Below are 26,703 nucleotides of genomic sequence, written 5' to 3'. Positions count from 1 at the left end.
GGGGCTTCGTAACGCACTGGACTCGGGGCTTCGTAACGCACTGGACTCGGGGCTTCGTAACGCACTGGACTCGGGGCTTCGTAACGCACTGGACTCGTGGCTTCGTAACGCACTGGACTCGGGGCTTCCTAATGCACTGGACTCAGGGCTTCGTAATGCACTGGACTCGGGGCTTCGTAATGCACTGGATTCGGGGCTTCGTAACGCACTGGACTCGGGGCTTCGTAACGCACTGGACTCGGGGCTTCGTAACGCACTGGACTCGGGGCTTCGTAATGCACTGGATTCAGGGCTTCGTAACGCACTGGACTCAGGGCTTCGTTGCTGGTGGAGAGTGATGCCGCTAAGACCTGGGTTGGAGGGATGTGTATGGACCATATACATCTCACTGCCCATATCTCACCACCTGGCTCTTGGTAACCTGAGATGCTCTGGCCGGAAAAGGGGGCGTCAGGCACACTGCAAACATTGTGCAGCAGAGCGGCCATGCTGCCCACCCCATGTGACCCATTGAGATGCCACAATGGCCTCAGGCTGCCTCATTATGGGGATGGCCCTGGACCCAACATAACTCAATGTAGATGCCAGCTGCACACCATACAGCGCTGGTACCAATGGTAACAGAGACCATACTTGTACTGACCACAATGGATGGTGCAGTGCGGTACTTCAGGAATGCCTAGATAGGTCACCAGCACTCAATGGCCCAATGTGCCAATAAATTTGGTTTTATTACACAATTAAGTCAGATGGGTCAATAAGCCAATGCTTTGGGTCCTTTCCTTAAGACGATACAGTGATACAAGGTATCACCATATACCCTATTTTTCTTTTCCTCCTTATTCTTCTCACGGCGGCCATTTTTACTGAGGGCAGATGAATCCATCTCCCTTTACTTCCTGGAACTCTGGTCTGCCTCCTGGAACATGGGACAGTGCACATCATCTGAAAATAAGATCTCACAAGATTCTGCAGTTTACAGGTGGGCACTGGTGATGTCACCTTCCCAGGATGCATCTGTGAGGCCAGGGCTACATCACCAGTGCCTCACTCAACCAGACCAGGGCTACATCACCAGTGCCTCACTCAACCAGACTAGGGCTACATCACCAGTGCCTCACTCAACCAGGGCAGGGCTACATCACCAGTGCCTCACTTAACAAGGCCAGGGCTACATCACCAGTGCCTCACTTAACCAGGCCAGGGCTACATCACCTGTGCCTCACTCAACCAGACCAGGGCTACATCACCAGTGCCTCACTCAACCAGACCAGGGCTACATCACCAGTGCCTCACTCAACCAGACTAGGGCTACATCACCAGTGCCGTTCACACCCAGGAAGTGGAAAAGCAGACACTGTAAGAGCAAAAAATGTTCAACAAATGAATAAACAATGATTTCATATCAGCACTCAGAGCTGCATGATGATGTGGGTTGTAGTGAAGGGGTGAAATGTCCTCTTTAACTCTGATTTAGTTTCTCTTTGCTACTGGGGTCTGACCTTCCCTGACTTCAGGTAAAATCAGGGCCAAGAGTTAGTTGGGGAGAAGCTCCACCAAGTGATATCACCCGTCCAGTAAGAGTGCCTCAGCAGCCAACAAGGGTCATCCCATTGGAGTCTGGACAGAGGGGATGGGAGCCAGTAGAGCCATAGTCCACTCAGCCAAAGTGAAACTAAATCAGAGAGGGGCACAGAAGAACATTTTTGGTGAATAGAAGTAATAGCGGGTACCGTGCACTGCCAGCTCATAGTAATGGTAAATTATGAGCAGAACGCCACAAGCTGTGTGAATAATTATTATGCTTTCTGATAAGTCCCCACTTCAGTTTTAAAGTATTTGTAGTCAATTAAAAATGTTTTACGTCAATTACATTTTTCTTAAAATAAAATATTTTTCCAAATGCATTTTTCAAGCTTTATTAAACTTTGTATAATAATAATAATAGTAATAATAGTAATAATTTACTACTACTACTACAATAATAATATTAAAAATTAATCAAAGTATTATTATTATTACTACTACTACTACTAATAATAATAGACTCAATGTATTATTATTATTATTACTACTAATAATAATAATAGACTCAATGTATTATTATTACTACTACTACTAATAATAATAGACTCAATGTATTATTATTACTACTACTACTAATAATAATAATAGACTCAATGTATTATTATTATTACTATTACTACTACTACTACTACTACTAATAATAATAATAATAGACTGAATGTATTATTAATACTACTACTACTAATAATAATAATAATAATATTAAAAACAATGTATTATTATTACTACTGCTAATAATAATAGACTCAATGTATTATTATTACTACTACTAATAATAATAATGATAAAAAATGACTCAAAGCATTATTATTACTACTACTGCTACTACTAATAATAAACTCAATGTATTATTATTATTATTAGGGATGCACCGATACCGATACTAGTATCGGTATCGGTGCCGATACTGAGTATTTGGGTGAGTACTCGTACTCGCCCAAATGCTCCGATACCTAGCACGAGTACTTTCTGTATCAGGAAGCCGGGAAGCGCATCATTACACATTGCCTGGTTTCCTGATTGGCCAGGAAATGGCTCCATGCTCTCTCGTCACTTGTGAGGAGGGAGCATGGAGCCGACTTCCCAGCCAATCAGGAAGCCGGGTAGCGTGCAATGACGCGCTGCCCAGCTTCCCGATTGGTCAGGAAGCTAGCAAATCCGGAAGCCGGGCACCGTGTAATGACGCAGCGCCCGGCATTCTGATTGGCCGGGAAGCCGGCGTCATGCTCCCTCGTCATCTCATGAATCATAATATTAAGAAAGTGACCTTAGTTTGTATTGCTTTAGAAAAAATGTGACCTGTCCCTTTAAGAAAAAGTATCGGTAATTGGTATCTGTGAGTACTTGATCAAAAGTATCGGTAAGCGTACTCGGTCTTAAAAAAGTGGTATCGGTGCATCCCTAATTATTATTATAATAATAATGACTACTACTACTAATAATAATATTTCTAAATGGATATTCAGCAGCCACGTGAGCGCACAACCTCCCTTCCGAAGTCCCTTCCCTCCCTGCATACGCTGCGTTCCAGAAGCGTTTCCTATCCGCTGTTGCTGGGTCACTGCTGGGAGGGGGGAACAGGGTGAGGTGAGTTGCTGGGTCACTGCTGGGAGGGGGGAACAGGGTGAGGTGAGTTTCTGGGTCACTGCTGGGATGCTTTTCAATGCAAGCATTTGCGCAATATCGCGCAAAATGCAAATCGCGCAAAATGCAAATTGCGCAAAATGCAAATCACGCGTTGCGCGATTTGCGAATCGCCAAGTGTGAATGGGGCCTTAAGCCGACCATCAACCACCAGAATTTGGTTCTAACATTTGGAATTTTGGAACAACCGCTCAATGTTCTAATAGTTATTGGGGGTTATCGGGGGTCAGATCAAAGGCTGAAACGTTTTTCCCGATTGAATGAAATCGTAACAGCGATTGCGGTTTTTCGTTCAATCGAATGTTAAATTGAAAGGAGATTTTCGGAGGACGTTCCCCGAGTCTCTGACGACATTCTGGAAGGTTCTGAGGAGATGTTTCTGTATGAAGGTTCATGTGAAAGTCTTCCGGCGTGTGGGCAGCTATAGACAGAAGGACGGGATCTGTCGAGATCTGAGCACACCGCGGCTTGTGCAAATAGACTGCGTTGTACGTGGATACTGCCGCTGTGTGCGCCATTGCCATCAAACCTTTGCCGCCGCAGACTACATGTGTGGGCAGCAATGCCGCTGCAGGTCCTAGTAATGGAATTTCAATGAATAATTAAAGCCGAGGTTTAGGTTTCCGAGCGGGCTTAACTTTCATCACTTGACTACCGCCATTGTCTGGGCGGCTGCAACCCAGCGCACACACAAGCGCTCGCCCCGTGACGCCGCTGTATCAGTTTCTGTACATCGCAGAGCACTCGCTTAGGGACTGGGTGGTCCCGGGACTTAGAGGCCCACTAAATAGAACGTGGCCGACCAGTGTAGGAAGTCGTGCGGTGGACTTTGCGCGGCAGTTGACCAATGCCCACGAAAAGGCACGCAGGAACGTACGACGCACGCCCGGCTTGTTATACATTACCAGGCAGGGGGCGGGTTCTGGGTCACTGCTGGGAGGGGGTAACAGGGTGAGATGAGTTGCTGGGTCACTGCTGGGAGGGGGGAACAGGGTGAGGTGAGTTGCTGGGTCACTGCTGGGAGGGGGGAACAGGGTGAGGTGAGTTTCTGGGTCACTGCTGGGAGGGGGGAACAGGGTGAGGTGAGTTTCCCAGTCAGGGTGAGATAATCTGCAGAATCTCTTAGAGTGATCTCTTAACATTGACTCAACAAGACAGCAACTCATCTCACCCTGTTTCCCCTCCCAGCAGTGACCCAGCCGCTCATCTCACCCTGTTTCCCCTCCCAGCAGTGACTCAGGAACTGCTTGTTAGCCCCGGTGTGATAGCAATAAAGTTAAGTGAAAAAAATCTAAAAAGTTTTGAAAAAAAGTAAAAAAATAATAAAAATAAATAAAACACGCCCCACCGCCATTTGCATGTGAATAAACATGCGTAACCAGGGCATGCACGTGTATGTAAACAATGATGTCGCCACACATATTGGGTATCGCCGCGAACGTCGGAGTGAGAGCAATAATTCTGGGGTCACAGCTCCCTGCTAACTCTAAACGGGTGAGGGGTAAAAGGTTTTAAAGCGTCATACCAGTGAACAATTTGGGGTCTCAGACATATCTGAGAAGGGGGAGGGGTCATATTTTGCCTGGTATAGGGCTTTAAAGGAGAACTATGGTCTTTTCCCCATAGTTCTCCATAGGGTAACAGGAGGACACAAACTACCGTCCTCCCGTCACCCTAGGCTCAGTATACAGGTCTCTGTAGTATACGGGTCACAGTATACAGGTCTCTGTAGTATACGGGTCACAGTATACAGGTCTCTGTAGTATACGTGTCACAGTATACAGGTCACAGTATACAGGTCTCTGTAGTATACGGGTCACAGTGAGTTATAATGATGATGTTCCTCTCTTGTAGGCCGGCAGTGACGGGGAGAGTATAGGAAACTGCCCCTTCTCCCAGCGCCTCTTCATGATCCTCTGGCTGAAAGGAGTCGTCTTCAATGTAACCACAGTGGACCTGAAGAGGTGAGATCCGGCTACAAAGGGTCACACTCCCCAAATGTGTTTATTCTGTTTTTCTTTTGTTGTAATGTCTTTATGTATTTCATTGTTTGTTGGGCCCATTATATGCTGAAAGCCCATTTTATTTCCTATGAAGTTGACGCTTTATATAGGTGGAGTCCATCACTAAGGATTGTTGGATCTGGTAGGGGGGCTTCAGGTGCCGTTGTGATGTGCGGGGCTCCTCGTGTCTCCCTGTGCCTATAATGAGGTTGGGCTTCACCCCATTCACCTTTGCTATATATGCTCCAAGATGGCGGCTCTCATAGATTAGAATTAGGACCGCACTACACAGAGGAGCCTTGATGACGCAGTGCGACTTCCACATATTTTGCAAAAGTTGTGCAACTAAAACCTCTGTTTTTAACGCAAGTTGTGAGACAATGTAGGATTTTTTTTTGCAGGCTGGCTGGTGAGTGTGCTAGGTTTCATGTTTGCATCATCCAGATCAGGGCTGTTCCTATAATGAGGAAGCCTGAGGTGGCCTCAGCATCCCAGGTATGCTAAGAGCTCTTAGCAACCTGTGACGCTCTGTCCAGCTTCCAGGTCTGGCCATGATCCATAAAGCTTTGGAACTGTGGAATCCAAGTGAGAACGGGCCTTCTTATCTCATCATATGGTAGATTTTGGTCAGTTTGATTTCACAAGGTTTTTTTTTTTTTCAATCAATAATTTTTTCTTTTTGTTTTACAACACATAACATCAGTCCAACATATCAGTGACAAGGGTTCACGTGTGATGGCAAGATATGGACATTAAGGGCTTGTTCACACCAAATGCAGACCAGATCCGGTCAGGTTTCTGCACACGCACGATGCGTTTTTGATGCGTTTTTTCCCGGAAGCTAACAAGGTTATTTGGTCATTTCCTTTTACCTTTGACCTTTCATTAGCTGTTCCGATTATTTCCTGCTTCCTCTGACCTTGTCTCCCTTTTAAAATTGTTGCAACATGGATCCATGGGATGCAGGCATGCTCCTGGTGATGGTTATTATACTGCTACGCCAAAGTGCTGTAAGGAGACGTCGCTTTTGGGTGCAACCACTGATGAGAGAAAGAGATCCAAAGGGCCAGTTTGGGACTCTATATGCAGACCGTCGTGCACACCCAGACAAGTTTTTTTCATACACCCGCATGTCGATATCTAGGTAGGAATGTTTGCATGTGATGTGTCCCTTCCAAAGACAGGAAGTGACAAAGGAAGATTAGGTCATGACAGATGACCATAGAGGTTTTTTTTCTTTATGGTTATTTTTTCCCATTGAATTGCATTGGGTTGCATTGCGTTGCGTTTTTGATGCGTTTTTGATGCGTTCCAGACCAGATCCAGAGCAGGTAAAATAGGACTTGCCGCAGTTTTTTCATCCGGTCTGGATCTGGTCTGGATCCGCACGCTGCGATGTGAACTGGAGGCCAAAATACCATAGGAATACATTGGACGCGGTTTTAATCCGGTCTGGATCTGCTCTGCTCTGGATCTGCTCCGCGCTTGGTGTGAACAAGCCCTTAGCGTCCTCAACACTTTCGCTATACAGGCACTGCTCTGGTAGGAGCAGCACACAACGGTTTAACACAAACAGTTACCAATAAACATTTCTAAGGTCATTAATCTAGCTGAATTAGTGAACTTCTAATATTCTAGATGTAACAGAAAGAAGTGTAAACATTTGTGGGGGGCCGCGTACTACCCGTACGCCACCCTCGTTGTTCATTCAGGTAAGGGAAGGGTAAAGGGGGGGAAGTAGGGAGGGTCAGGAGGGAGACAAGGTCAGCAGAAGCTCATAGGTGGGAGTGGGGGTGACCTGATGGAGGTACAGACCCGGCATGGTGCTATAGGGCATGAAACCCACCCTCCCGGGTCAGAGTGCCAGTAGTCTGGCGTCAAGTGAGTGCATCTGTAGGTGCCGTATCCAAGGGTCCCAGGTCTGATCAAAGTGAGGGACCTTGTCAATCAGCCTTGCCGTGAAGACGTTCGTTGGTGAAGAACCACTGGATTCTGTTTTCCAGTTCCCCAAAAGGTACTGAGGTGGATTGCCATGACTTCGCTACTATCTGTTTGGCCGCTGTGAGGCCATGGAGTAGGAACTTATGTTGTTTAGTTGTAACTCCTTCTAGGGGCAGGTTGAGGAGAGCCACCTTTGGGTCAGGTGCCAGTGTGAGGGCCATGATTGATGACATAAAAGTAAAAACTCTAGAACAAAAAGTCCGCACAGTGGGGCAGTGCCACCATATGTGCATGTAGGAACCCACCTCCTCGCAGCCTCGGAAGCACCTTCCCTCGTGGCCCGGGACAAACAACCTAAGCCTACTGGGTACCAGGTACCACCGGTAAAGGAGCTTGTAGTTGGTTTCCAGTGCCTGCGCGCTTCGAGAGCTAGACTTGGTCACCTCCCAAATAGTGTTCCAGCAATCCTCGTCTATTGGGCTACCATGGTCTTTTTCCCATGCTAGCATATATTTATGGCTGGGGGGTGCATCGCCCATCAGCACTTGGGCATAGAGTTGGGAGATTAGGCCTGGCGCTAAGGGATCTTCGGAGCAGACCCGCTCAAATGGGGTGAACGTCGGGCCTGCAGGGAATGCTGGGACCTGCTCACAAGGTTTTTTAATGCATTTTTGTAAACTATTTTGGAAATATGTTTTCATAGCATTCTGGGGTTTCTAATAAGAAAGCCCAGCACTAGCTCTCAACTACGAATGCACCAATACCGATACTAGTATTGGTGTTGATACCGAGTATTTGGACGAGTACTCGCCTAAATGCTCAGATAACTTCCCCGATACCAAGGGAGCATGGAGCCGGCTTCCTTTCCAATCAGGGGACTCCTCCCGGCTTCCTGATTGGCTAGGAAGCCGGCTTCACTTGTTGCTAGGCAGCCTGGCTTCCTAACCAATCAGGAAGACAGGTGGCACGTGATGACCCGCCTCCCTGATTGGTCAGAAAGCCAGGCTGCTCAGGAACAAGTGAAGCCGACTTCCTAGCCAATCAGGAAGCCGGAAGGCTGGTCATGGCATGCCACCCGGATTCCTAATTGGCTAGGAAGCCAGCTTCACTTGTTGCTAGGCAGCCTGGCTTCCTGACCAATCAGGAAGCTGGACAGAACCTCATGATCCATCGCCCGGCAGCCTCGGCAAATGAAGCCTCCATCAGGAAGCCAGGAGGCGGGTCATAATCCACCGCTTGGCTTCCTGATTGGTAAGGAAGCCGGCTCCATGCTCCCTCGGCACTGCCAGTCAGAGGAGATCTCCCTCTGACCGGAAGTTCAGGTATCGGAGGTACGTATCGGAGCATTTGGGCGAATACTTGTCTAAATACTCGGTATCGGCAATGACAATCAGGAAGCCGGGTGACGGGTCATGATCCGCCGGCCGACTTCCTGATAATCGGGGCACACGGCACCGGTATCGGTATTGGGAAGTACCGGAAAAAAAATATCAGTACTCGTACGCGATAACGAAAAAAAAAAGGTATCAGTGCATCCCTACTCTTAACCTGTTGACTGTTCCTGCAGATGTAAAATACAGGCAGGTTCTGTCTCTTCTTAGCAATGAGGGAGGAGGCTAATATTTGGCTATCCAGGTCACAACACAGACTATTCACCCGCCCCTAGGTGGCGCTGTTGTCTTGCATTTGCCATCTGCTGGCAGCAAGTGGTATACATGAAATATATGTATGGTATATGGCTGGCGTGGTGCATGGTGGGGGTGGAGGTTACAGGTACTGCACATATGGTTGCTGTTGAGTGTGTGTGTTTGTGGAGGGGTTGAAGAGATCTCTGAGCATCAGATCAAAACCATATTGCTTATGGCTCCTAAATTTTGGGAGTTGGCTCACTCCATGAGTGGGGAACATTTTGTTCAGACCTGATATATATTATATGTTAAAGGGGCACCTCTTCTATTTTGCACCTGGGTCCTGCAGGCTTAGAGTTCCTTCTCACCAGAGATCTAACCACAACGTTTTATTGTTTTTCACAATTACAGAAAGCCGGCAGATCTACACAACCTCGCACCGGGCACCCACCCTCCCTTTCTCACCTTTAACGGGGAGGTGAAGACAGATGTGAACAAGATAGAAGAGTTCCTGGAGGAGACATTGGCACCACCAAGGTACGAAGCTCCCCCACCAGCAGCACATATTCCTTTCCATTGGCTCCAGTCAACAAGTTCAGTATATCTGGTAGGACCATTCAGAGAGAAGGACACTTCATCTGTGCAAGATTGAACAAACCCGCTCACATTGCCTTCAGTCTGAGTTTTAGAGCTTACTTTATGATTTTAGGAAAAACCCACAGCTTCTTGTCACATGAGTCTCTGCTTCGGACCTTCTTCTCTAAGTAGGGTGGTGCCCAGAACCAGGGAACACACCAGCCTAGTTTACACAAGGCACAGTAGGGGCGTCAATGTGCTTATTGTCTCATTGAGTTTATAATCTAGAGGAGGACAATTGGAGACACTCGGGAGGTAGGTTGGGTTCCCTCCATGAGATTAAAGTGGATCTATATTAAAATCCTAGGACAACCTTTCCTGATCAGAACATTGCCCCGTGTTTCATTGAGTGCTGGTCCAATATCGAAAACCCTAGCTGTGTGGTCACATGACCTCTACTGAAGGGAAGGACCAGCATTCAGATTGGCTACTCCTCTCTGTTCTCCTATAGCAGCGATCATGTGATCAAACGTCTTCGCATTTTATTATGTGAGCACCATTTTTCCAGGGAAAGTACATTTTTTTTCTTTCATTACTCTTACATCCATCACATCAAGAATGTTAAATTTGAGTACAGGTCCAGTTGAAAAGCAAAATATTCATGTTTTAGTGTCCAACTTTATATCCTGCAAACAATTAACATTTAAAGGAGAACTATGAGAAGTGAAAATCACTCAGCCTCAGTTCCTGTTCATTCATAACCTGTGGAGATAGTATTGTTTCCATGTCCATGTGAGGTAGAGCACTTCCTGTTCATTCACAATTGGGGACACAGTAAACATACTCTGTCCTCAATTATTGAGTCCTTGTACCCGCTCTCCATCCTGACTCGCTGTCACATGAGGCTTAGTGGGACGGTGCAGGGAGGAGAGCTTGGTCCATTTGACAGCTGACTCCTCCTCCGTACTACTGGCTCGGGCTCCTGTGACAGCTGGCAGCTACCTCCTCCCCGCACCGCTCTCCATCCTCATTTGTCACAGGAGGCTGGGCGGGGCGGTGCGGGGAGGAGAGCTTGGTCCCCTTTGCCAGCTGAGTCCTCTTCCGTACCACCGGCTCGGCCTCCTGTGACAGCTGTGTCCACCCCCACACCGCTCTCCATCCTGATTTGTCACAGGAAGCTGAGCGGGGCGGTGCGTGAGGAGAGCCCAGCCAACTGTGACATGCCAGCCTCTCACAGTGCTCTCCTTCTCCTCTTCTTTCGGTATTTTGCCCAAAGTACCATTTTCAGCTGATGTGTTTCGGTGGCCGAAATTTCAACCCATTCCCTAATTAAAACATACAATATTTTATTCAAACAAACAAAAAAAACCCATAAAAAAACATCCATGTTGTTAGTACAAATATTTGAGACCATCAAAATGCTTGGCTTAATACATGTTATCATATACAGATATCACATAGGCAACTATTGTTCATGACCCAAGAGAATGTATATTTGTAACAAGTGAAGCCGACTTCCTAGCCAATCAGGAAGCCGGAAGGCTGGTCATGGCATGCCACCCGGATTCCTAATTGGCTAGGAAGCCAGCTTCACTTGTTGCTAGGCAGCCTGGCTTCCTGACCAATCAGGAAGCTGGACAGAACCTCATGATCCATCGCCCGGCAGCCTCGGCAAATGAAGCCTCCATCAGGAAGCCAGGAGGCGGGTCATAATCCACCGCTTGGCTTCCTGATTGGTAAGGAAGCCGGCTCCATGCTCCCTCGGCACTGCCAGTCAGAGGAGATCTCCCTCTGACCGGAAGTTCAGGTATCGGAGGTACGTATCGGAGCATTTGGGCGAATACTTGTCTAAATACTCGGTATCGGCAATGACAATCAGGAAGCCGGGTGACGGGTCATGATCCGCCGGCCGACTTCCTGATAATCGGGGCACACGGCACCGGTATCGGTATTGGGAAGTACCGGAAAAAAAATATCAGTACTCGTACGCGATAACGAAAAAAAAAAGGTATCAGTGCATCCCTACTCTTAACCTGTTGACTGTTCCTGCAGATGTAAAATACAGGCAGGTTCTGTCTCTTCTTAGCAATGAGGGAGGAGGCTAATATTTGGCTATCCAGGTCACAACACAGACTATTCACCCGCCCCTAGGTGGCGCTGTTGTCTTGCATTTGCCATCTGCTGGCAGCAAGTGGTATACATGAAATATATGTATGGTATATGGCTGGCGTGGTGCATGGTGGGGGTGGAGGTTACAGGTACTGCACATATGGTTGCTGTTGAGTGTGTGTGTTTGTGGAGGGGTTGAAGAGATCTCTGAGCATCAGATCAAAACCATATTGCTTATGGCTCCTAAATTTTGGGAGTTGGCTCACTCCATGAGTGGGGAACATTTTGTTCAGACCTGATATATATTATATGTTAAAGGGGCACCTCTTCTATTTTGCACCTGGGTCCTGCAGGCTTAGAGTTCCTTCTCACCAGAGATCTAACCACAACGTTTTATTGTTTTTCACAATTACAGAAAGCCGGCAGATCTACACAACCTCGCACCGGGCACCCACCCTCCCTTTCTCACCTTTAACGGGGAGGTGAAGACAGATGTGAACAAGATAGAAGAGTTCCTGGAGGAGACATTGGCACCACCAAGGTACGAAGCTCCCCCACCAGCAGCACATATTCCTTTCCATTGGCTCCAGTCAACAAGTTCAGTATATCTGGTAGGACCATTCAGAGAGAAGGACACTTCATCTGTGCAAGATTGAACAAACCCGCTCACATTGCCTTCAGTCTGAGTTTTAGAGCTTACTTTATGATTTTAGGAAAAACCCACAGCTTCTTGTCACATGAGTCTCTGCTTCGGACCTTCTTCTCTAAGTAGGGTGGTGCCCAGAACCAGGGAACACACCAGCCTAGTTTACACAAGGCACAGTAGGGGCGTCAATGTGCTTATTGTCTCATTGAGTTTATAATCTAGAGGAGGACAATTGGAGACACTCGGGAGGTAGGTTGGGTTCCCTCCATGAGATTAAAGTGGATCTATATTAAAATCCTAGGACAACCTTTCCTGATCAGAACATTGCCCCGTGTTTCATTGAGTGCTGGTCCAATATCGAAAACCCTAGCTGTGTGGTCACATGACCTCTACTGAAGGGAAGGACCAGCATTCAGATTGGCTACTCCTCTCTGTTCTCCTATAGCAGCGATCATGTGATCAAACGTCTTCGCATTTTATTATGTGAGCACCATTTTTCCAGGGAAAGTACATTTTTTTTCTTTCATTACTCTTACATCCATCACATCAAGAATGTTAAATTTGAGTACAGGTCCAGTTGAAAAGCAAAATATTCATGTTTTAGTGTCCAACTTTATATCCTGCAAACAATTAACATTTAAAGGAGAACTATGAGAAGTGAAAATCACTCAGCCTCAGTTCCTGTTCATTCATAACCTGTGGAGATAGTATTGTTTCCATGTCCATGTGAGGTAGAGCACTTCCTGTTCATTCACAATTGGGGACACAGTAAACATACTCTGTCCTCAATTATTGAGTCCTTGTACCCGCTCTCCATCCTGACTCGCTGTCACATGAGGCTTAGTGGGACGGTGCAGGGAGGAGAGCTTGGTCCATTTGACAGCTGACTCCTCCTCCGTACTACTGGCTCGGGCTCCTGTGACAGCTGGCAGCTACCTCCTCCCCGCACCGCTCTCCATCCTCATTTGTCACAGGAGGCTGGGCGGGGCGGTGCGGGGAGGAGAGCTTGGTCCCCTTTGCCAGCTGAGTCCTCTTCCGTACCACCGGCTCGGCCTCCTGTGACAGCTGTGTCCACCCCCACACCGCTCTCCATCCTGATTTGTCACAGGAAGCTGAGCGGGGCGGTGCGTGAGGAGAGCCCAGCCAACTGTGACATGCCAGCCTCTCACAGTGCTCTCCTTCTCCTCTTCTTTCGGTATTTTGCCCAAAGTACCATTTTCAGCTGATGTGTTTCGGTGGCCGAAATTTCAACCCATTCCCTAATTAAAACATACAATATTTTATTCAAACAAACAAAAAAAACCCATAAAAAAACATCCATGTTGTTAGTACAAATATTTGAGACCATCAAAATGCTTGGCTTAATACATGTTATCATATACAGATATCACATAGGCAACTATTGTTCATGACCCAAGAGAATGTATATTTGTAACCAGAGGCTTATGTAGTCCTCCAACCTTCAATGCGTTTTGCGTACTTGCTTCTTCGGGAAGGTATGGACATCTATGATATTCCAACAAGCGTTCTTAATGCCGTATTATACAATAGCAGCATATGTGTTTTAGCCGACCAACAACTAATCACCACTTACTTCCTAACCAAGCATATTAGAAATAGTCAGGTGGCCACGATACATTCAAACTTACCCCAGAGGACTGCAGCACTCGTCCAGAAAATACTTGGGCCCATAAACCAGGGAGGGGGAGAGAGAACAGGCCACCCGGTTACATAGGAATAATATCTTTAATGCACTTAATGTGACACATCTCAGTGAAGCATATAAGGAAACCCCCTTATAGTGTGTAGTCACCTTAGAGTAAAGTCTGTGGATCTTCCCTAAGAGCCCGAACCTCAATTATCAGAAGATGTTATTACTGCAATCAAATAAATAAACAGTTCGAGATCTCAATAACCCTAAAATACATCACCAGTCCACTATAAGACCTGTCATGCTATTAACTGACCTTAAGGCGTATGCCCCAGATGTCACTATTGCCCATAAAGATGACACCTTTTGGATTTTTCCCTAAGCCCAGTTATATAGTTATATGGTGATCACTTATTTACAGCACAGGTACTTTTGGGTGACAGAGACGGTAATCTTTATTAGCAATAGTGAAGTCTGGAGCAGGCATACACAAGCGCCTCAAGGTCAGTTAATAGTAGACATGTAAGCTGCAGAAAAATTTGGTTCAGTTATTTAATTATTTCGGGTTACGGATCCGAAATTCAATTCGGTTCGGGTTTCATATTCGGACAAAATCCGAATTTCCATTAGTTTCGGAGGAGTTTATGAATATTTGTTGCGAATACCACAGAAAACCGTATCCAGATATTAATACTACAGCTGAATCTCCTAGACCCGAATGGCATTTGGGATCCGAATTTCTGAAATGCATGCGGGAGCTCCAGAATGTCATTTGGGTCTGGTAGTCATATACATATATTACTACAGCTGAGGCTCCCAGACCCGAATGGCATTCAGGAGCTCCCGAATGCATTTCAGAAATTCGGATCCTGAATGTAATTCGGGTCTAGGAGCCTCAGCTTTAGTATGATATGTATATACTGTATCTGGCTCCCATGTTGCCGTAACAAAATGTTTTATTCAGACCCATTCATTAAACCGAAAAGCACATCTGATTGGCCAGAAAAGTCAGATGCCCGATTCAATTTAGTTTTTGAACGAAATTCGGACGTTATCCGAAATTCGGAAACGGAAATTTGGATTCGGACACATTCGGATGCCTTGGGATTCGGAAATTCGTATCCGAATGTTCAAATTTCGGAAAATTGATTCGGAACGCAACGAATCGCACATGTCTAGTTAATAGCATGACAGGTAGATGTGATTATATAGGGGTGACATGGCACAAATTCTGGGAACCCGATATTTCCTCTTTTATATTCGTTTGACGCAAGGCCAAGGAATGTATCAGCTCAATGGCTGAAGTTGGGGAGACTGCACCTCCATACCTTCTGAAAAGGAGAAAAAAAAATGCACACTGACCATAGACTCGTGCGAGAGTATAACTGTCTGATAATAAAACTATACACAGGGCATTGGGAATTCTATGGGAACTCTATGGGAATACGTAAATGTGATCATTGGTTGATCCAGGGATTCATCAGATCACCTATATGTGGTCAGGAAGGAATTTGTTTTTACCGTTTTACAGCAAGTTAGCCTATGCTTGTAGATTATTTTTGCCTTCCTCCTCACCCCCCGAAGTAGCCGCTGGAATAACCCAGGTCATCACTAGTTTGTCTAGAAATGTTGGTAACCAGCTGCTCTATTAGCATTAACCACCCTCTTCTAGTGCCCACAGAATTGACATCCAGGCCAAAAGTATGATGCAGAAGAATTTTTATGAACATCTTCACACTGGGGAGAGAGGGTATAGGGATCCTAGACATCCAGGATGTAACAGACATAGACTCCAGACTCACGAGATCTCTTTTTAGCATCTCAGTGTAGATCCATTGGCAGCACAGTTGAATAGAAAATAGAGCAGCAGATGGTCAGGGATGGCCACAAATCTTCAGCAGGAGAGACACCAGACTTGCTCATGAGGTCCACTATGTTCCGGGCACCTCCAGCAGCCATCAGCTTTCCTGGTTCTCCTCTTCTGACAACAACACAGGCCTCCTCCATACTGAGGCCTAGCGAAAAACTTCCTGCACTCCAGCATCCTACCCCCAGGCCTCAGGCTTAGCCTGGGGGGTGGCTGGACAACACCCCACCCTGGACTCATCCATGGCTGGAGCCCGAACTAGAACTGAGCACATGGCAATTCCCTCCACTATATATGCACTTACCCAGCATGCAACACTGGTTGAGAGGGACCCAGTGATTGGCTGGTGAATGGCACACACACTCACAGTGTCCCTCATTCGCAGTCCCACACTGCAGTAGAGTCACATTCCACCCAGGGGTGTACAGTCAATGTAAGAACACCTGGAATTAACCAAATAAATGCCAACTATAATCACGCCAGACTGACTACAGTTATGGCAATCACTAAATGTCTAGTAGCCACCTGACAAAAGCTATTGGGGGCTACAGTTATGAAGGAGGAAGGAGCTACCGTAGTGGTGTACGGGTACTATAAAGGGACTGGAGGTAGGGGAGGTAGGGGGTTCCTTGAGCGCCCAAGGCACAGTACCCCCCATGAGCTGTGAGCTACTTCAACAGCAAAGGCTGCAGGTTCTGACCTTTCTCCACCCCCAGTATGCCAAAGGGCCCAAGGTGGCCACCTTACTTTTAAAAGTCAAGTCTATATATAACATCAGCTGCCTACAGTATATATTTGGTTTATTGTTGCATGCTGAAGGTAACGTATGATTATGTTTTCAGAGTGTCAGTTGCCCAGGTCTATGACAGGTTTGCTTTAAGCATTATGAAGCCTCTGGAATGACAGACTGAGGGAGTCTTATGCTGTATATAATGCATCCATAGTACATGTTTGCTTTCCTTTTCACAGCTATAAAGATGTCATGTTATTAGTAGGAGAAGTGGGTGGAGCTTGTATATAAAGGCGCATTATTCTCGCCGCCTAGGACAGCATGAACATTAAGCACAGCCCTGTATAGAGGTTCACATTACAATGATATCTCCTCTCCCTCATTGTTTGCTCCCGTCTGCAGTGTTGTTTTAGCGAGACAAAAGCCGCTTTGCCTTCCCATGACAAAATGACACTTTTTTTTTGTTTGTCTGTTATATTTTTGCTTCATTACGCCTTTCATGTCTTGCAGTTGTGTGTGCAGCTCTTTGTAGTCACACCTGCAGCTGAGACACACCGACACAATCTGTTCTCGCCCTGTCCCTGGTTACACCTCTCCGGTTGTGTGAATGAGTTCTAATAACATAGATAGTTACAAAGCGCTTACCAAAACCTAAAAAATATGTCAAATCAAATAATAGCCAAACCAATGTGCTGGAGGTGCTACAAATCGGAAGGCTCGCTACTTCATCTATTCTTCAACTGCTCATAAGACCTTTTTAGCAAGCACCGTTCCCTATTATCAATAGACAAACAGATACACAACCTCCTGACAACCCAACCTGCCTCCTTCTGCATCTGAATGACATGGACCTGAACAAATATAAGAGGTTCCTACACATACATCTTAATGGCATGGACCCCAACAAATATAAGAGGTCCCTAATCGTACATCTTAATGACATGGACTGCAACAAATATAAGAGGTCCCTAATCATACACCTGAATGACATGGAGCTGAACAAATATAGGGGGTCCCAAATCATACATCTGAAAGACATGGACCTCAAAAAATTATTGAGGTTCCTACTCATACATCCAAATGACATGGACGCAAACAAATATGAGGTCCCTACTCATACACCTAAAGGACATGGTCCCAAACAAATAAAAGAGGTCCCTACACAAACATCTCAATGGCATGGACCCCAACAAATTTAGGGGGTCCCTAATCATACATCTGAATGGCATGGACCCTAACAAATATAGGGGGTCCCAAATCATACATCTGAAAGACATGGACCTCAACAAATTAAAGAGGTTCCTACTAATACACCTAAAGGACATGGTCCCAAGCAAATAAAAGAGGTCCCTACACATGCATCTGAATGGCATGGACCCCAACAAATATAGGGGGTCCCTACTCATACATCTGAATGACATAGACCCCATCAAATATAAAAGGTCCCTACTCATACATCTGAATGACATAGACCCCAACAATTAAAAGAGGTCCCTACACATACATACTCTCTACACATACATCTGAATGACATAGACCCCATCAAATATAAGAGGTCCCTACTCATACATCTGAAGGAAATGGACGCCAACAAATATAAGAGGTCCCTACTCTGATTGTCTCTCCATGATCGTGATGAAACATTCTGACTCACCCTGTACTCTTAGTTACTATTCCGCAGCTCAGTGCAATACAACCATCTTAGTGCTATTACATGATTACAGGACATTGACACATTATGCCTTCAGATGGCCCGGCCTCTGACTATTACTAAAGAGGATGCCTCACTTAGGTCTTCAGCAACAGAGCTCTGTGGCTTCATTTACACCCTGCAATCTGACAAGCGGTTGACACACGGTTGCAGTTCGGTCCCATTCACTGCGATGGTTGCGTTTGGCAAGCTGAACCACCTGCCAAATAAAAGTAATCTGAAGATGGCCCAGGATGCACAAGCATCAGGGCTGAGGTCTAAGATGTGGGACTGTCAAGGCACATGAAGGACAGTTGGCATCTATGTCTGCAGGATGTGCCAAGTTGTCCTCTTAATTTCTAATGGCCAATATTCAATATCTGAAGATGATTGGAGTGAATATGACCCTAGTTGAGGTGCATGAACCGTGTAGACTTTTATGTCCTGTCTCGATTTGTTTTGCATCAATGTATTTATTCTTGTGTATTTATTACCTTTTGCAGATACCCCAAATTGGCAGCAAAGCATCGCGAGTCAAACGCAGCCGGAATCGACATTTTTTCCAGATTTTCTGCGTACACCAAAAACACCAAGCTGCAAGATAATGCCGGTAGGTAAAGACAACGGAAGGGATCCTGTGTTGGTAAACCTACTAACGCGATTGAAGACCTTAATTGCCCCAACAGGATTCTGCATGTTCTTTCAGATACCTTGCAGAGCCAACTGGGAGCTAAGATTAATGGGGAGGGGTACTGTGCTGTGCTCCTCAACTAGAACTTGGGCACGCCCCTTCCATCTTTCCTGTCTCACTATTCATCAGTAACGACACCTATGTTACTTATGGACAGGTAGTGAGGAGCGGAAATGGGAAGGGACTGAATCAGCTTAAAGGAGAACTATGGGGTTAGGGCAGCCAGATCCCCCCCCCCCCCACTCAGCCTCCTGACTGGACAATAAAGAGTCAGCATCACGGTGATGAGGTCACCCTTCTGCTCAATAAGCTCTCATGTTCTGTCTGCATGTTCAGTGTCAGTACATGCGCATTTCAGCTAATCAGCTCCTAGTCCTGGCTTTTCCTCTTCCAGTCTGAGTTCTGCTCAAATTCTAAGACATGGTGTTGCCTCTGAGGGCCTGCGTATTATATTTGTGTCACAACTGCTTCTCTACCCATACAAGTATATGGAAATGCAAAAGCAACGTGGAGCAGGTCAGAGGCAGGTCAGAAGGAGGTCAACTGCACCTGTCAATAAATTCTGAAGGATCCCAGAGGCATCTCAAGCTGATGCCAAAAGAAAGCTGCATTTGTCCATCAATACAACCCCAAAGTCCATCAACACAGGTCCAGTCCATCTATTTGTCATTTTTAAAGCCAATTTGCAACTTAGCTATCATATATACTAGGGATGCACCGATGCCGGTATTTCGGTATCGAGTACGAGTACCAATATAATTTTTTTCGGTACTCGCCGATACAGAGTACCGGAAGTCCCATTCAGGAAGCCAGGCGGTGTGTAAAGACTGCCAGGTGGTGTGTAAAGACTGCCAGGCGGTGTGTAAAGACTGCCAGGTGGTGTGTAAAGACTGCCAGGCGGTGTGTAAAGACTGCCAGGCGGTGTGTAAAGACTAGCCACCCGGCTTCTCGATTAGCAGGGAAGCTGTCCCCATGCTTTTCGTCACTAGGTCGCTTTCTGGCCAATCAGGAAGCCAGGAAGTATCAGGCTAGGCATTGGAGCATTTGGGCGAATACAAGTATTCCTAATATATACACTATATGGGCAAAAATTTGTGGGCAGCTGACCATCACACCAATATGAGCTTGCTGGACATCACCTCACAGAATGGTGGGTATTAATAAAGATTTGCCCCCCTTTTGTTGCTAGAACAGCCTCCACTCATCTGGGAAGGTACTTCACAAGGTATTGGAGGGTGTATGATGGAATATGTTCCTATTTGTGAGGTCAGATGCCAGTCTACTGTCCAATTCACCCCAAAGGTGTTCAGTAGGGTTGAGATTAGGTTTTTGCGCAGGGCACTCAAGTTCCTCAACACCAAACTGATCAAACCATGTCTTTATGGAGCTGGCTTTGTGGACAGGGGCACGGTCACGCTGGAACAAATAAGGGTCTTCTCCAAATTGTTGCTAGAACATTGGAAGGCTGCAGTTGTCTAAAATATCTTTGTTGTACCATTAACAATACCCTTACTGCAAACATATGCACTTAATGAAATGGAGGGATGTCTACATAAGTTTGCCCATATAGTATAGGTGTGATGGTCCGACGGCCACAAAATTGTGTCCATATAATGTATTACTGCCTTCATAAATACCAGGGAAGATGAGTGACCACATCTCTTTGTGGCTTTCCAGCAACTCTTCCAGCTGCTGTGCAGGCACAATACAGGACCTGCCATTCTCTATGACCTCTTGGTTTCAGCTCTGCTGGCTGAACAGCTCAGAACTCAAAGGCTTTCCAAACCTCCCTCTTAGCATGTCATTATATTCTTATATTGGCATAAGGGACCTGAAGCCATCCCTACACCGAGCTGTTTGGATCCTTCAAGTCCCATCCTTTGTTCTCCCATCTCATTTGACTTTGCGTTTTTTTAAAGCAAGTATCCAACGGCTGAAAGATCAGCAGGAGGGAAGGAGGATTTGGTGGGGATGGTCGAATGTCCACACACATTTGTCTATGTAGTGTATTACTGCTGTTTTGCCCATGTGTGGGCACCACAGCGGTATAGTGGTCAGTGCTTCTGCCTTGCAGTACTGGGGGGTCCCTGGTTTGGATCCTGGTTAGGTCCCGAGCTGCAATGAGTTTGCATGTTCTCCCTGTGCTTGTGGGGGTTTTCTCTGGGTATTCTGGTTTCCCCTCACACTCCAAAGACATGCTGGAAGGTACATGTAATTAGCCATGAGATAGTAGGGATGCATCGATACTAGTATCGGTGCTGATGCCGAGTATTTGGACAAGTACTCGTACTCGCCCAAATGCTCCCATGCCTAGCCCGCTACTTCCGGTATCAGGAAGCTGGCTCCATGCTCTCTTGTCACTTGTGACAAGAAAGCATGGAGCCGGCTTCCCGGGCAATGAGGAAGCCGGGCAGCATGTAATGACGTGCTGCCTGGCTTCCTGATTGGTCGGGAAGCTGGCCAATGAGTAAGCTGGATGTTGTGTAATGACACAACAACCGGCTTTTTGATTGGCCGGGAAGCCAGCTTCATGCTCCCTCGTCACCTCATGACGAGGGAACATGGAGCGTCCGGCTTCCTGATTGACCAGAAAGCTAGGTCCATGCTTTCTCGTCACCTAGTGACGAGAAGCATGGGGGCGGCTTTCCTGCTAATCGGGAAGCCATGTGGTGAGTCAATACACACCGCCTGGCTTCCTGAATGGGACTACCGGTACACGGTATCGGCGAGTACTGAAAAAAAAATATCGGTGCTTGATACTGAAATAACGGTATCGGTGCATCTCTATGAGATAGGGACCTTAGATTGCAAGCTCCTTGAGGGCAGGGACCAAAGTGCACTGTGTAAATGGTCAGCACTTTATAAATATAGTATAATACTCTTTTTATAGTGTGTTACTACTTTTATAAACACCAGGGAAGATGAGTAACCGCATCTCTTTGAAAGCCAATAAAGTAAAGAGTTAAAAAGCTAAATCATATTGCAGCCTTTGTATAAATAGGCCCCATTTGTCCACCCCAGCTATGTCTGTGCATGTGTATCAGGTGAGCTGTATATACATATGTCAGTATTAAATCTGACCACAAGAGGGCAGCCATGTTCTATCAGTAACAGCAAACATGTAGCATACTGCAGCTTCAATCGCTCTGTACACTACAATTCAACACGCGCACAGTATTCTGCCCTCCTGGGGATTCTCTTATGAACTGCCCTGCCAGACTGGAGCCAGTTCCAGGGTGACAACTGTCTGTGCCATGTTTTGTTGTTTTATGCTCTAAGAAGTAATACCATTTTATTTATAAATGCCTCTGTGTACACAGCGGGCAATAAATACCCGGGGCTCCGGGTTGCTGCATCGTGAAGGTAACACAGTTATAATTGTATTTTAATTACTGGCTTTTATGGACTAGCCGGGAGAAGGGAAATCTGGAAGCTTAAAGGGTCTCCAGTCCAAACATAAATTAGAACTTGTGGAATGCTGGCCGTACACGCATCAATTTTATTCTGTATTGTGCAGGTCCGGTCAGGTCTGGGAATTCTTTGTTGCAAGTGGTTATCCCCCCCACCCCAAATTTTTTTTATTGCTTTTCAGATCAAGAAAAATAACGAATAGACTTTAGGATGACGCACACATTGTAATATTTTTGTAAAATGTACTATTTTTCCCCTCGGTGCTGAACTCCTGGCAAACGATGACATATAGCCAAACTGCAGCCCTCCAGCTGTGGGGAAACTACAAATACTATCATGCATCTGCCTCAGTAGGCCATGCCTGTGGCTGTCAGAGACTTGCAATGCCTAATGGGACTTGTAGTTTCATCACAGCTGGATGGCCGCAGTTTGGCTACCCCTGATCTTTACAATCCTTTTATTGCATGCCATGCCAGGCAATCCCCCAAAAATATTGTTGTTGATTTTGCTCAGTTAAAACAGAGGTGGGCAAACTCCGGCCCTCCAGCTATGGTGAAACTACAAATCCCATCATGCATCTGTCTCTGGAAGTCATGCCCGTGGCTTTGAGAATCTTGCAATGTTTAATGGGATTTGTAGTTCCACCAGAGCTGGGGGGCCAGAGTTAAAATATCAGCAAAATCTGATTGCGTGTGGCCATGTCGCCGTCTTTACATTTACACATTTACATACATTACACACTAAAGTTGGAAAACCAAACATGTCAAAAAACCAAAAAGGTGTACAAGCCAGAGAGCAATTCACCCTGCAAAATTGCATGTGTATTTGTTCTGTGAAAAGGGAGGCAAAACAGATGTTATTAGTATATTTTCCTTTCAGGTTGAATGTAATAATAGCAGGTAAATACCACATTATGGCCACCAGATGGAGCTGAGGGGCAGAGGAAGTAAATACTTGGTTCCTGTGCTCCTCCGCTCCATCTAGTGGCCATAATGTGGTATTGTTTTCATGACATTTACCCTGGAAAGAAATTATGCTAATAGCTAGGGATGCACCGATACCGGTCTTTAATTATTGAGTACGAGTACCAATATTTTTTTTCCGGTACTCGCCAATACCGAATACCGATATCGGAAGTCCCATTGAGGAAGCCAGGTGGCAATGACTCTCCACCTGGCTTCCTGACTAGCCGGGAAGCTGGGCGGCTTGTAAAGACTTGCCACCAGGCTTCCCGATTAGCAGGGAAGCCGCATGACTTTGACCATTCATGGCTCTTACAGAGTACTGAGCCCTGTGGTCAGGTGCAAGCTTTTAGCCAATTAGGGCTTCACAAGGCGCATTGCCTTGTGGGGCGTTCAGCGGTCGAACAGATACAGTTCAATAAAAAAATATTTCCTAAGGAAGAAGCAGAGGTTTTAGGCCCTGTGTTGGCAGGCTGTGGGCTTGTAATGATGGGCAAATACAGAGTCATTTTTTTAAGGTGCATTTGGCTTGTGTATGAGATCAGTTTGAGAGGCTTTTGAGATTACTCAGGGCCCGATTCTGGCCAGAACGCACTGCCTCGCATTGCGGCCCGCTCACTTTTTTGTGGGGCAGGAGGGGGCGTGGCAGGCCATTGAAGTGAATGGCACCGTAGACCCGCCCTCTGGCCGCAATGCGATCGGCCGCACAGGATAGCAAGGCACATTAATAAACCTAGGGTTGCCACCTTTTCTTCAAGCGAAACCCGAACACTCTGGCGACACGTGGATATTTTTTTTGGGAGAATGAGTCGCGACTTATTCATATGTAATTAGTGCCACCCTTTCATATGTAAATATCACTATTTTCAGTGGGGGGACGGTAGCCCCTATCTTAATTTTGGTTGCCCCTGTCTGCCTGACATCTTGTATCCAGGTTTCTGCTGCCATGAAACCCGGACACAGAATTTAAAACCCGAACTGTCCGGGTGAATCCCGGACAGGTGGCAACCCTAAATAAACCCCACCTCTAATTATGCATTGCCCAGGACACAGCATTATCAGGACTGAGGTCCACGGTGAGGGACTTTCAAGGCTATGGTGTGGCCAGGGTATCAGGACACAGGGCAATAAAATCATGACATGTGTTCTAACCCTTCTGCAGTTTTGACTGGAGATAGACTTTGATCCATCAATGGCTCATTCACACGTATGCATCTTCCCGTGCTTGCTTTAATTCTTGCCCCATGTTCAGAAATGGGTTCCATAGAGGTCCCCACCGCACTCCTTACTGGTATGTCCCTTTTAACCACTTGAAGTCCGCGGTGTTTATCTCTGCTTCATCAGCTTCTTTTGGGGTCCACAGGTGACATTAGGGGTCCTAGAGACCCCTAATGTCTCCATAAAGAGGACCTGTCAGTGTGCCTTTGCTATTATATAGGGGATTGTTATCCCCCCATATAATAGCAATAACAATAAGTGCAAAAAAATAAATATAAATAAAAAAAAATAAAAGTAACATATAAAAAAGTAAAATAAAATAAAAGTCACATATAAAAAAAGGGGCAAAAAAACCCCCAAAATGTTTAACCCCCCCCACCCCCATGTTTACGCGCCTATAAACGTAAATACGCGTCCGGTGCCCCAGCGCGCAAAAATTACAATTGCGCGCGCGCAAAACCTAAAAAAACTACAATATCCAAAATCGTCCATAGGCGACGCTTTAAAAGCTTTTACCGCTCATCAATTTAGTGTTATCAGTGATTGATGGCCCTATAATTATTGCTCTCACTGCGACGTTTACGGCGATATGTAACATGTGTAGCGCAATTGTCATTTTCGCACGCTGGCGCATCGAACGCGTATTTACGTTTATATGTGCGTAAATGTGGGGGTGGGGGGACTTAAAAAATATTTTTTTTACTTTTTTATATGTGACATTTATTTTTATTAACTTTTTTTATGTTTTTTTACACTTAATGTTATTGCTATTACATAGGGGGATACAATACCTCTATATGATAGCACAGTCACACTGACAGGTTCTCTTTATGGAGACATTAGGGGTCTCTGAGACCCCAAATGTCACCTGGGGACCCCAAAAGAAGCCGATGAAGCAGATCAGATTCTTCTCTCTGGCTATAGCAGCCAGATGACTGACAGGTGTATGCGGAAGTGATGTATTATGCATTCCGACCTCGGAGGGAGATCATCAAGGAGGAAGATGCTGACCTCCCTCCCATCTTACCACCTGACGCCCTCCCGAGCCGAAGATGGGCTAGCGGATCCCGGGATTGAAGGTGAGGAGTCAGGAGGGGGAGCGGCAGCAGCGGCACTCGGGGAGGTGGGCGCAAAGACAGCACATACATACGAACGGCAGGCTATAGAGCCGCCGATCCTATGTATATCAAACAGCCGGTAACGGCTGTAGAGAACGGGCATGTTTTTTCTGCCCATGCGCGCACGCTAAAAAAAAAGCCGTCTTTTGACGTCAACCCGCCAATGGGAGTCTGCTGTCCGTACGTTTTTTCTAACGGGCGGGCGGCAGGAGGTGATAGTGGATGGCGCCAATTCAAATCCAAGTAGTAAAATATATCACCAGCACACCGGAGTAAAATCTTCAACGAATGGTCATTGTACTGATGTACACACGTCTCGTCACAAAGCGACATTTTGGGGCCACTCAGGGTCCCTTCATCAGGCATGACATCATGACCTGACCCTGAGTGGCCCTCGAAATGTTGCTTTGTGACGAGACGTGCGTATATCCATAAATTGACCACTCGGTGAAGATTTTGCTCCGGTGTGCCGGTGATATATTTTTACTATTTGGATGTTCAGAAATGGGGCCCTTCATATGCAAACAACCGCTTGCATTATTACCATATTGAAATTGAACTTTGGAAGCTGCGGGTGTTTTTCGAACGACTGTTTTGAGCCCCGAGGTCTGAGTGAAGCCTCATAAACCGCACGTTGTGCCAAGACCCCGAAGAAAGGGTTACAGTTTTACATGAAGTTGTCCCGAGGAGAGTGCGATCATCAGCGCTTTCCAGGCTTTGTTAGAAATCAAGCAGCTGTCACATGTTATCGTTACAGATGTGAATGGATCAACACTGGCACTTGCTTGGCTACGCGTCAACGGCTCGGGCTTAATTTTTTTTTATTTCAGCCCTGGATTGGATGTGTCTTTCCTGGCCCTGGAAAGAAAGCATCATGCAAACACACATTTTTCTGGCTACAAACGGACTTTCTGATAGGCGTTTTGTCAATGTTTATATAGCTCAGACAGCTAATCCTGTTCCCCAGCAAGAAGTTCACGTTCTTGACTATGGGGCTGGTACCCTAATCTGGCCATCAGCACATGTGGAAAAAGTAAATTCGAATCGTACTGACCTCAGGGGACCTTAGAAAGGATCCAGCACAGCCCCTGTCTACCTGGTCTGTGGCTGGGCTGTGGAGTTTATAGACAGAGAGAAAATGGCATTATTATGGGGGTTCGGAAACACAAACAGCGAATTGATAAAGAAGAACTCCTTGTAAGTGCTAATCTTTTAAAAAACAAATGTATAT

General features: G+C 46.1%; 1 protein-coding gene across 4 annotated transcripts in view; it reads left to right on the top strand.

Moving 5' to 3' along the window:
• Positions 1-26,703, top strand: part of CLIC5 (chloride intracellular channel 5) — a 108,153-nt gene that overhangs the window by 67,999 nt on the left and 13,451 nt on the right. For 3 of the 4 annotated variants that reach the window (XM_018566812.1, XM_018566811.1, XM_018566814.1), the window contains exons 2-4: positions 5,086-5,195; positions 9,215-9,340; positions 18,576-18,682. In XM_018566812.1, coding sequence (XP_018422314.1) covers positions 5,086-5,195; positions 9,215-9,340; positions 18,576-18,682 — 343 coding nt within the window. Of the gene's footprint in view, positions 1-5,085; positions 5,196-9,214; positions 9,341-18,575; positions 18,687-26,703 lie in introns of all 4 variants that reach the window. The other variant, XM_018566813.1, reaches the window with a different exon arrangement.

This window comes from Nanorana parkeri, unplaced genomic scaffold, assembly GCF_000935625.1.
Source record: "Nanorana parkeri isolate BGI_ZX_2015 unplaced genomic scaffold, ASM93562v1 scaffold977, whole genome shotgun sequence".
Lineage (NCBI taxonomy): Eukaryota > Metazoa > Chordata > Amphibia > Anura > Dicroglossidae > Nanorana > Nanorana parkeri.
This window is presented reverse-complemented; position numbering and strand designations above follow the sequence as displayed.